General features: G+C 38.1%; 1 protein-coding gene across 1 annotated transcript in view; it reads right to left on the bottom strand.

The window, feature by feature from the left end:
* Positions 1–12,972, bottom strand: part of gabra2b (gamma-aminobutyric acid type A receptor subunit alpha2b) — a 31,992-nt gene that overhangs the window by 18,328 nt on the left and 692 nt on the right. Inside the window, exons 2-6 of the mRNA XM_023395934.2 lie at positions 12,737–12,821; positions 10,367–10,482; positions 3,030–3,097; positions 272–492; positions 20–47 (exon numbers count right to left, since the gene is read on the bottom strand). Coding sequence (XP_023251702.1) covers positions 20–47; positions 272–492; positions 3,030–3,097; positions 10,367–10,482; positions 12,737–12,807 — 504 coding nt within the window. The 5' untranslated portion in view covers positions 12,808–12,821. The remainder of the gene's footprint in view (positions 1–19; positions 48–271; positions 493–3,029; positions 3,098–10,366; positions 10,483–12,736; positions 12,822–12,972) is intronic.

The raw sequence follows: 12,972 nt of genomic DNA, 5'->3' as shown, positions 1-12,972 counted from the left end.
TTAGCACAAAGACAGGAACCAGGGGGAAAGGGCAAGCCTGGTTCTGTCTAAACATAATTAAGCTCATTAATTAACACACTAAAAGAAAGAGTGAAAGCACAATGTGATTTTATGGGGTTTAATGTGTTGGGTGATCTGCTGGCTGTAGCTTCATATTTAGCGCACAGACATCAATCAAAGTGTATAAGTGTATTTCCCAAAATGTCTAAAACATAAATACAACTTTACTGTTACTACAACTTTTCTCAGGACACGCTTCTGCTTGAATTACCTCATTGTGTACAGCAGCGTTCCGTCATCTTTGATCCTCAGCAGTTTATTAGGCATGGTCATGTTATGAGCCACAGACTTTTTCCCATTGTGGAAGAAGGTGTCTGGAGTCCAGATCTTACTCGCCATCAGGTTGTTGAGGGGCAAAATATTCATCGGCCCATGAAATTTCAACCTCTCATCCTTCCAGCTTTGCCGGAAAAAAACGTCTATGGTGTACTCCTACGGGCAGAGGAGATAAATGTATTAAACTCTACAGCTTAACACTTTTTGCTTCCATTACTTAGAAATCTATTTCCGTGTTTCAGCTTTCACATGTATGAAAATGAATCCCACTCCTTCTCAAAAAAAAAGGAAAATAAAGAGACGGCACTCTCCACCACCGTGTTGTATGGGAGCCTACAAGCAGCAGTTCTTCATGACTGACTTCCCCTGCCACTTTAAAGCCTGGGCACCGTGTGGCTTTCTCTATTTGTCAAAGCTCCATCAAGGTGAGGCCTGTGCTCTCCGTGCTCCACACAGCTCTCTGAGCCGGTGTTTTCCTAAGCTGGCTCTGAGGCCAAGACAACCCCTTGACCTACAATCCTCTGTTGTCAAAAGAAACCACACGAGAAAGGATTTAGGGCAGAAAGCAGTGCACTGTGAAATGTGTGTACGTGACAGAGTGTGTGTGTGTGTTTGTGTGATTCACACACAGCGAGTGAGAGGGAGAGATAAATTCCCCCCAGAGTTTTTTTTTCTTGACACAGTTGAGAAGCCTTTGACATTTTGATCTCGGGACACTGAAACTGAGACCAATTTAATTCTTTTAGGATACGTCAGCTCTTACAGTGACAGGATAATTGTGCTTTATTACATGGTTTGGGACTTGTTTTCATAGTTTTCTCCATCTTTACCATAAGTTATGATAATATCTAATATGAGCAGTGAGATGATCACACAAATTACTCAAGCCAACTGTTGAGCTCATGACTCTAGACCATTTCATCTGAAGTGAAAATGAAAAGTATGGTAAAAGTAGGTCAAAGTTGAAACTGGAAGTTGGTCTGTAATAATTAAAACTATTTGGGTATAATCTTACCATTACTGTAGTTTTCCCCTCCAAATGATTGGCTAACCAGAGTATGTGTTTAAAGGATAAATTTGATTTGTTATTGTCAACAACAACAAAAAGAAAGAAAATATAAAGACATGAAAAGAACCAACAATGAATGAATGAATTCTTTGGTATCGTCATTGGTTTTGCCTGTGTAAATAAATGAATAAATATAACAGCCTTATATTTAAAACTTGTCTGATCGTTTGACCTGCTTCTGATTCTCATCACGTCTGACGTCTTTTTTAGTGAGATCTCATAAATAAACCTGTGGGAACGATGTTGCCATTAATTTGACTGAAGAATGAAAATAAGACCCATGTTTCACAGGTCAAACCAAAATGATCTTTTAATGCATGGTGTCACTTCACACACCTCACCTTGTATGTGCTTATTTATAAAACTGCAGCCAAACAGTACAAAGCTTTTTGGCCTGTGGGTTTGAATCTACCTCTCACCTCTTTGTTTAACTAAAGCTTGTGAAGCTGAACCCAGTATCTTTTCTTCTTTTTCTTTCTCCTAATTTTCTTTCATTTTCCAGCTCTGACTGTCAGTGGACCTCCTATAAATCTTAGAAATGCTATCATGCAGCCACCTCAGCAATCAGGTGAATTGCTCTGTAGTATCGGAATAAATCAATGAGGTCAGAGGAGAATATTTCATGCTGTTGCTCATTTTTATGAGACATCTGTGTGAGCAGGAGTAGACCCTGAAATAAATCACACATTTTCAGCCTTGTGTCCTATTTTGCTACACGATATATTATTTTAATAATGAATAAATAATAATATTATAATTTTCCCAAACCTGAGCATTCACTGAGATGATTATACCCCACTGATTTCACAGTTTACACATATTTCTGGGCTATAAGCTCCAGTGGCTGTAGCCAACTCAGTCATGACCTCTGCCAGTAGAAGTGAAGGAGATGATGTTTTACGGTCAGCGGTTTGTCTGTCCAACCATCTGTCTGTTTGTAGGATATTTTGAAAATATTGAAAAAACAGGCTGAGGTTTATTGGACAGTGGGCTGGATCTGGGATTTTCATGAGATCATTTTTTGGTCTTAATGATTTACCGGTCTGTCTCTGAGACCAGTTCTGCTTAAATGGTGGTTTATGTTCAACTGTGTGCCTTCTACTTTACATATCTTTCAGAGACCACTGCATTGAACTTCAACATCATAACTATTAAATCAATAGATCAATCACTTGGAAAATGGGTCTTCAACAATAGAAGGGGGCGTTGATGATATGATGTGAAGGTGGGTGCATGTTTCAGAATGATAAACAGGAAAGCCCAGGATAAACAAAGGAGTGACTTGAATAACAAGAGGACTTTCAATAATTTATAAGATGAAAATTGTCAGATGAATAGATGTCGTGCTCTAGTGAGGAATACTGGTCCCACTTCAACATCGTGATGTGTGTGTGCGCGTGTGTGTGGAGAGAGGAAGAAAGAGAGATGATGAAATTATGAAAGGAGGGAAAGCCGTAATGAAACTAAAAATAAAGCAAAACCAGCATCTTTCTTCCTTTAGGTATGAGCGGGGAGGACAGAGCCGTCCTCTGGAATGGGGTTGTTCTCTATATGTTTATACAACAACAAAGATGTGGATGAATAATTAAACACAATGAATAAATGTCCGATATCTTGCTCTCACCATATCTGTGTCTGAAACTGGTCCAAAGCTGGTGACATAGATGTTTGTCTTCACCTCAGTTACCCTGTCTGGATAGGAAACAGCAATTAGAGGCATCAATGCATCAAATGAGAAAAAAAACAAAGTCAAAATGCTGCAAAAAGAAGAAAGTTTAAAGGCATTGATGTGAGAATATGGTAAGCTGTTTTCTCTCATCGTTCTGATGATTTTGTTTTGCAGATTTTTAGTCCAGGCCAGAAAAAGCTGGCAGAATATTCTGTGCTAAAAGCTTCATTTTTCATTATTTTAAAGAGAAACAAGGGCAATTGAGACGTTTTCCAATGGGTTTTGAACACCTATAACAATGAGTTTAAATTTATAATCATTAATATTTTCATGAAATTATATCCTAGTTTTGATAATATATATGGTCTCAGTTTTTCCATCAATAGCCATTTGATGTATTTATATTCAGTGATTATCTCGCTATATGGTAGTTTCATATTATCAGTGGTGGAGTCTGCCATTCATTGTGGGATTCAAATGACCTACTGATGCACAGGCTATTACACTTTCCCACAACCATGTTAGAGCTGTTACTCAAACCCAAGCTTTAGCACTGTTGCTGCTTGACATTAAAAGCAGTCACACAGGGTGGCTTTTATTGTGTAGCATCATAGGAAATGTAGCAGCGCTGACTACATCAAAATAATGTGTCTGCAAAATAAGACATGGTCATTTTCAGCATTTTTTGACAGAGGATTGGTTTTGAAATATTGCAGGGAGTAATGGAAGAAGAAGGAGCAGCCACTGTTAGAGCTGCAGGCTGAACACCTCCAATGTCTTGGCGAGGTAACCAACTTTACTGTGTCCTGCTGGTGAGTATAAGACCACTTCCACCATGTGCAGCATGAAATCAAATTGCAGTTTCTGTTCCCACCAGTTACACAGATGTCATCAAATCAACCAGGGCTGACATTTTAAGGATTATAAGTTTAAATAACAAGCAGAGAGAAATACATCATGTTCTGAGTGTGACCAATGTTTAGCATATGTAAAGATGCAATGTTTTTATAGTTATATACCTTCTAAAGACACATGGTGAAGGTCAGATTTAACTGTTTAGCCGATCTTCCTCATGAATCCATTTATTTGTAATTTCATTTGTCTGCCAATCAGATGGAACAACAATATATTGTGTACAAACTCGGTTCACCTATACCTCACCCGATTATGGGCAGCTCCTGTAAGATTAAATTTAGTGCGCCATGGTGACATGTAAGCTTTGATTTTAAACCTATGAAATTTGTCCTAAATGTTCATACTGATGTGACAGATAGGAAGAGCAAAGCTTCATATGCTTCCTATTCAAGTGGTAATGTGCGACTGCATCAGCTCTGCTGCATCAGGTCCATTTGCTTTCTCTACACTCTGTCTCTTTCAATAATTACTGAAGCTCGATCTCTCATGCTCGGCCAATTCAAAAAGCTTTCACGTTTTACTTTACACTCTGTACTACACAGCAAACAGCATCTCACATACAATCTAAAGAGATCATTACTCCTAAGTAAAGTGCTCTCATGCATGGCAGGACGGGCCACCTTCCATGTCCCTCTAACAAGACATATTATGGAAATGCTTTCTTATTTATAAGGTGATGTAAATCAAGAGGAAGTGACAGGTAGGTTGCTGGGTAATAGGTGCGATCCGTTTAACAAGACATATGGCGGTGTGCATTTATTTATGTAAACCAGGCCTTGTGTGGCTCAGGCTGATTTAAAATAATCAGATTTTGACTTATTTAAAGAGAAAGGTTCTTTCTGGAGCCAAACATAAAACGTCAACCCAGTAAAATCCATGTCTGACACTAAACACACTCATTGTGACACAATATGGTATTTTATCATAAGGGGGTAATGCAGCTTCTCAGTGGCCTTGTCAGTCACTATCCAGTCCATTATATAGTGTGTTGAACATTTTTTTGTGTTGTCCAAATTTTAATAAGTGAAAATATTCATACCTTATAGTCTCAAATGATTTCACAATATACTGTAAAAAGTTGTGTACAATTAATGGTCACTGGTCAAGAGCTAACTACCATCATGCATTGTGAAAAGAGAGAGAAAAATGCATTTAGATGCCTGCCAGGCCTGACACACTAGACTGAATAGTCTTCAGTAAAATGATGCTTATATTTAGTGACTAAGTGAATGATTTCACACACCAGCAATGCTTAATGCCATGACATGTTAATGAATATAACTGCTATTGTTCTCTGCACTTGGTTTCTTGATGATCGACGTTGTATTATATTAAGTATGTTATGAAGATGCTCAGTCTGGTGGATTTTTTTTTTGTTTTAATGGTTGTTAAATACATACACACATATAAATATACATATACACTCACACACTCTCTCTCTCACACACACACACACACACACACACACACACACACACACACACACACACACACACACACACACATATATGTATGAATGTATGTGTATGTATGTATATCTATATATCAAAAGGTTGACTGACCAACACATGTCTATTCAATCCATTCATCCTAAACCTTGACAGAAAATGATTTTATATCACAACAACAAAATAACAAACCTGTATCAAAACCCCCACCAGAAAAAAAAGAACAAACAAAACAAAACAAAATCCACCACCAAGTGACAGCTCCAGTCCAGTTTGCATTGCATGAGTGGAGCAAATTTACAAGCAAAACTAACCATATCTGTATGAATGATGCATCCTTGCAATGCATCCTCAAAACCTAGAAAAGCACAGCCCTCGGGACAAATACGTGTTTACTATTTAAAAATACCCAGAGTGCATTTAATGCTCGAGGTCGTTAGGACACTTATTTATAGGAACAAGGACAATACCTTAAGTTCATTTTTCAGCAAGAACAGTTGTAAACATGTGCTTTTCATATCATCTGTATCATTTGGTACAGATGTGCCTGCTGAACCATGTTTAATTGGTCAGACACAACCTGCCTGTGTTCGGGGACTGTGCACCCCGCTGTGCAACTATCCAAATGTCAACTTAACTGTTGCCTGTTTGGACAAAGATAAAGAGCATCCACAAAACCCCACTGTTGGAGTATGGGATGAAAAAGGGGGAGTGAGTGACATCAGTTCAGAGAGATGAAATCTTTGTTAGCCAAGCTTGATTTGACTATATTGATCAAACTGTCCTAAGTTTTAATAGCAGCAAATAAATCAACTTTAACAATCTGCAAAACTGTCGCCTTCCTTTCCCTACCGCTGATTACGCCAACACAACAGCGATTAAAGAAAGTTTATTACAGCTGTATAATTAAATATCTTTAACAGCTGAAGTCTTGCACTGTAGGTGAAGGGTTGTATTTTTGTGTGGTTTGCAATGTTTGTTAAAACAGACATTTTGATCAGAAATAGTCACCATGGCACCAAGATCATCACTTTCTGAATCAACCAGAATCCAACCAGAAGACGCCACAATATTATCGGCACTGCAAACAATGCCAATGTTCATCAATATTCATTTAAACAAGGGAAATATGTCTTTTTAGCCAGAGCACAGAAAATAGGTCAGAGCACCACAGCAAATAGCTATTTTTTTAGTTTTTAGAACTTTACAAAACTTTACACAATTACAAAAGTCTGAAAATCAGTTTTACACTTCAGTGTTGTGATTTTTTAATGGGCTGGGGCTAGCTGGTTAGCATGCTAACTTCAGTAGAAAAAAGGCGTGATAGAGACAAGAGTTGATACTGACATGGCTTTCCACCTCTTGAGACAGCTCTTGCTGAATAAAGGAATCAAGTTTGATGCTGAACTCACAATATTTATTCTAGACTGGTAAGTAAACAGCTGTTAATGCTGACGCAGGCTATGTAGCAATAGCAAAACTTATAATTAGCTCATTTGAAGCTGAATTCATCAGTTAGCATTTAAGCGTTAACAAACTATTGCCAGTTTAAACATTCAGGCAATAAGAAGCAACATTAGCATTCATTTGAACTTAATAAGTGTCCTTTCAGCTCCTTTTTTTGGGAGGGAAAGAGGGTTGATGGGAACAGTAAAATATAAAATAAAGCAATATAACAATATTGATTAATGCAGCTTTAAAGATTACTTATTATGGCTGAATATAAATTTTACCGGTTCTTTAAACTCTAAAAGGTAGTCTGGGACACACGAGAAGCTTCCTTGTGTTTAGGGTGTGTGTTCTCCTTTTAAGATTTTATTCTTCACCTTCTGTTGGAGCAGTGACCGTACTCAAAGACAAACCTTTCTTTTAGTGCTCATGACAAATTCACTGCATCTTTATCGTTGAGGATGGCTCTTGCATCCCCAAGATGTGATTTTCCCTAATGAAATTCTTTCTTGGTGCAGCTTTAAAGCTGGAAGATAATGTATAGCTCTGAGCATGAAGTTGTAGTGAGATGACAAATTTTTGGGGTAGAAAACAAATTAGTAGCAGAAGTGTGAATATGAACAGAAGTGAGCTGCCTCACAGTCACACTAATGATGATGTGGGAGCAACTGTGCTTTCTGCATTCATTCTGCAGCCTGGCTTGATTTCAGTGAAAGCGACAGACACCAATTGCTGCATTTTTAAAAGAGCTTGGTATTGCTTCAACACCCAAACACATGACAAGTATGAAAAATAAATGCAGGATTAAAGCAGTTAGGATTACAATTTAGTCCACAGTAGTTACATTATAGGCTCTATATTAGATATATTAGATGGATGTTTTTGCTTCTGAAAGCAATAGGCCTATTTAGCAATCAAATGGCTGTGGTTATATTGTATTTGCTATAAATAAATCCAAGAGAAATGTGCCGCCTAAACCCACACAGTAATTCATTCATTGTTGAATTACAGTAGTTTTTTCTCTCCCCTGAAACCCTCCAGCAGCCCCAAGGGGACACGTGGGTTCATCTTGAAAACCTCTGCCCTAGATTCATCTTTTCCATCTTCATCATTTGATTTTCAGTGGCTGAAAAACTCACATCTCTTGTTCAATGCAATAAGACAGTAAAATGCTCATGAGTGCAGATTGAACTGTCTCACAGTTTAGTGAAAACATCCAAACAATAACACAATGTTCAGCCTTGATATAAGATCTTACCATTAATGCAATTTAAAATAACAGATATGCAACTGATTCTACCCTTAAGGTAGTTGTTATAATGGATTCATTGCATTGTATTATACAGGTATTCTTATTATTTTGTCCACACATTCAAGCTGCTGGTAGATATAAATATGTAAAAGAAAATTTGTACTGAAGAGTGAAATAGATTTAACTGGCACAGAACAGCTACAAAGTCAGACTGCAAAAATGATAACGTGTAGGGAAAATTGATTTTGTAATACACTCTGTATGTATGTAGGTAATTTGTAATGATGCTGTAAATAAATGATTGGATTAATGATTCATACAGAGAGAGATTTTCTTGGGATTCAGCCTCCTTTTTTGTGGCATGCTACTTGAACCACGGAAACTATCAAAGGGCCTGATTGTGTATCCCTGAATATATAGTATGTATGAGGGAACACACTCGTGCAGCTGTGATGAGGCTCTTTTGCAGCCATTACAGATGTGTTACAACCCAAAGTCTAGTGAGGCGTTAACATGTTTTTCCCACAGATGAGACATACAGATCTAATGTGTGTACAACGTGGAAAATTCCATCTGATGTCATTTTATTTCCCCTTTTAGACTCAATTCTGCCCCATGATGTCGGACCGGTGTTGGGTACAGTTTGTTACTACACTCACAGTGTTGGGGGTTTGGCTCCCACTGGGGCCAAAAATCTATGTGCTCATGGTACTTTAAGACACTTGGATGGAAAGTGTCTAATTTATGTTTGAATGTTTTATTCAAAAGTTTTCTTTCAGATCGCAGACCTCTCCTGAGTCTGTCTTTAACACAATCACTTCTACAGAGCTGTCTGCTGCTGGTCATTTTTCAGGCAAAATCAATACAGCTTTATTGATAAAATCCTATACATTTCCCAATGGACTACAAATATCTTGTCAGTGCCAGGGCTATAGCAAAAATGTCAAGACAAAAGTAAGATGTATACTGGAGCTACGCCGTAGTAATAGGCCACAGCTTTGAGCAGAAAATAAACTAGCAGCACTATTACTGTAGGTCCAGTTGTACAGGCTGAGCATTGCCAAGCTAAAGGAGGTCTGTTCCCCATATGGCAGTTCCTGGGCTGGGCTGATGGCCCCAGGAATTTGAATTTCAAATGGCACCGAATCCTGAGGGAGGGGCTCAGCTTTGGGATGAGGGGCCAGCTGGAAATGAGATGCTAGACATGGAGGATGATGGGAGAGGTGAGGATGGAGATAGAAGCACTGAGGCCACTGGAGAAGATCACAACATCCAGAAAGTGATCACACCGATTGCTCAAATTATATTATATTTTATATATATATAAATTGGATAGTTGATACAAATTTTTGTTCAAAGTGGGAGAAAAAAGATTTCAGACTTTCAACAGCACTGTGTGAAATATGTAAGTGTTTCCAACTTCAGTTGTATTTAGACTGTAATAGTGGTTTGACAGATTTCCATTGAATCAACACTAACAACAAACAAAAAGGCAAAGGGATCTGTGCGCCTGAAAATGCAAATACTACAGGAGCAACTCCAAATGTTGCAATTTCAGGGTTTGGTTATATCTACTTATTACAATTTCTGGCAGACCAGATGTTATTAAAAGTATTATAAATATTTTATATATTTTATTTTAAATTATATACAACTAAATCAATCAACTTTCAATGTTACACTTTGCTGAAACTGCTCCTTTAAAAATATTTAAGAGGGAATGGACCAATGAATGACATACAAAATCAGTTAATGCAATATCTAAAAATGTAAGTTATTTGACATACCAGTGATTTCAAACATGTCCTTACAGTTAAACTGGCTTTAAACCCTGGAGCACAACTACACAGCACTGCTGGACTTCTGCTGTTGTTCCATGCACCCAGAGTTTCTTCCCAGGTATTTGACAGTGGGCATTTTACAGTAGTATAGTAGAAATATAGGCCTCCTCGGGGTTAAATGTGGCCAGTTTTGCTGCTGTTACTTTCCAGGAAGTGGAGTGAGTGTTATATAACCTAAATGTTTTGTGCACAGAGTGTGTTTGTCAGTTTGTTCTTGAGGGGATTGCTGCCAAAGGTTATCGGTACTATAAAAGCTGATGCTAAATGAAATGTTCTCACTCCAAATGAGCCATCAACCATTTAAAAAGACAGGGACTTGATGTCTCATAACAAAATTTTAGATTGTATAACTTCTGTACATCCACTGGTAGAACATAATTTCCTTACCTCCGAGACCAGGCCGTAGACGGTTGTCATATCCATCCAGCAGTCTGTCCAGGATCCGTGTGAACAGGGTGATGTTGGTTTTAAAGGCATCAGATGTGGCATCGGCATTCACCGATCTAGTCGACAGACACACAGCAACAACATGACCAGCTAACGGACACTTCAACAAACGGGAATCTGATTAAATTTTAAATACATTTAGACTCATAATTCTGTTTTCCTCAGAGGCCTGGTTTATGGAAGAAAAGGGGTCGTTATTATCTGGCAGAGACTTCATACGTGCCCACACAGACACACACATGCACATTGTTTCTCATCCACATGGATGACCCAGTTCAAGGCAGAACATTTGTGAGCCATCTGATCTTAGAGCCAAAACACAACTGAATATGATAATTTAATCAGAGCTGGAGATTCATGGTAAATAAATTCAGATAAGGTACTACATTAAAGCTCGACATAATTACCACTGTCGCCAGCTCTGGTGTAACAGCTCAGGTTATGGGCATATTTCACTTTAAGCAAGAAAAGGGAATGTATGTACAATATTAATCATTTTTCACCTCTGAGTATTTTCTGTTTGGTCCACACTTCTCTAATTAGCATGAGAGAAAGTGTTGGATTAATGTGGCCGATTTACTGCTGTTAATAGGCTAAATTTGATGTCATATTTTACCAGGCAAAGCAGCAGCACTTCAAAATCACACCCATATCACAACAGTATACATACTGTATGTTTAGGCTGTTGGCATTGCACCAGAAAAAGCATAAATTAAATAATTAGCAGAAAACCTCAGGTGGAGGAAATTGTGACTTAAACTTTAACATTTATCTGTGAACTTTGATTAATTCACTTTTGTTCAACTTTTTAAAAATTGTTTTGTGTAAACATCAGCCTGCTATCGTCGATATCTAAGTAGCTAACTAGCTAGTTTTCCAGGCTTCCTCTGTAGTTAGCCAGCTATAATGTTAGCTGGTGTGGTTTTCTGAAGCCAAAAACTATGTAAGACATTTTCCTAGCTACAGTATATCAGCTCATACCTTACCTTTACAGATACTGATGCTAATGTTGGAAATATCATGAATTTATGATAGCTAACGTTACAACACAGTAGCTCGCACTTGAAAGAAGCAGTGGTGACTACAAAGCTAAAATTACTAGCAGTTACATTATAAAAATCTAATATGATAGGAGCTAATTCAAGACCAGTAACATACAATGCCATGTTTGTATCTGGTTTCACTAGTTAGCAAACTTCTACCGTGTTGTGTAGCCTCCAATTAATGTGTGAATGCTAAAGGAAGGTTTTCTTCTGATGGTGCGAATAGACTTTTCTTCAAATCAGGCCTCTTGATTTGTCATGGTAGTGAAAGCACAGGTGTGACTAATAATATTAACGATGGCTCTGTTGTATTCAAGTTCTTCAGTTTGTGACAGTGAGCCAGCATTTACTATAACAACTGAAGCAGCTAAACAGAATTCATATTTTTATAAAGACCTGAACTTTTCTTATTGTGACATCTCAAAATGTCTGCTGTGGAAAAAAAGGCCTTTCTCAGACAAATGTTCAGAATCTGTGCTGGACATCGGTTTGATCATGATGGAGCCTAAAGAGGGATTCAGTGACCTTATCTAAATGACCTCTAATGCTTCTTACACTGGTTGTCTTTGTTTTGACAACTGTCCTCGTGTGAGCAGCTGATTCTGGTTTATATCAAAAGACACCTTAACACCTGATGTGACAATGTGAGACGTCCTCTGCTAGGATTTTTTTAAAAGCATTGAGAAACCAAGGCGCCCAGGTTTAGTAAAAATGAAGGTGAAAAGCAGGTTGGACAAATGTTCAGAAATATTATTAAAAGTAATAATTTTTATTACATTTTTTAAAAAGACTATTTTTTTGATAGTTGTTGTCCCCTTGAAAAAAAGCCATTTATTCACAATATTGCTTTTCAGTACTGATATTAGCTGTATTATCCTGACTTGAGGGTATTGACAATTAAAAGTACCCTGTTATAGAGGAATTATTTATTTATTTTGTGTGTATCTTGGGGATTTGTAAAATTAAATAACCTCGTAAACCATAAGAACTGAGAATGGCAGGCCTGCTGCGATAAGCTATATTTTCAACAAGGCAGTAGATAATTACCCACATGCCCTCCAGGTTATTTTTATGGTCAGACTGAGGCTGCTGAAGGCGGTAACTGTCTCCACTCCTGCACATTGTGTGTCCACTGATAATGAGTGGAGGAAAAAAAAAACTAGATAACTAGATAAATAGAGACCTCCAGTCCGTCCCCCGAGACAAAGTGAGTGATCCTCGGCCTACAGCTGTATCATTCAAGGCGTCTCCTATTCTAAAGACTCACCTGGTTTTCCAGAGAGCTGTGAGCGCCAGCAGGCAGATGAGAAGTAGAGAAGCGCTCTCTCTGCTCCACATGGCTGCTTCAACACCTACACACAACAGGACAGCCGCTGTAATGAATGGAGGATCTATTTAACCGGGTTTGAGATGCTATTGGGTTTGTATGTGACCTGTACAGTCGTTATATCCATCACTTATTTCTGGGGATTCCCTTTAACACGGGGGGGGGGGGGGGGGGGG

Source organism: Seriola lalandi, unplaced genomic scaffold (genome assembly GCF_002814215.2).
Source record: "Seriola lalandi dorsalis isolate HSWRI2012SDOR001 ecotype SW California unplaced genomic scaffold, Sedor1 jcf7180002054971, whole genome shotgun sequence".
Taxonomy (NCBI): Eukaryota; Metazoa; Chordata; class Actinopteri; order Carangiformes; family Carangidae; genus Seriola; species Seriola lalandi.
This window is presented reverse-complemented; position numbering and strand designations above follow the sequence as displayed.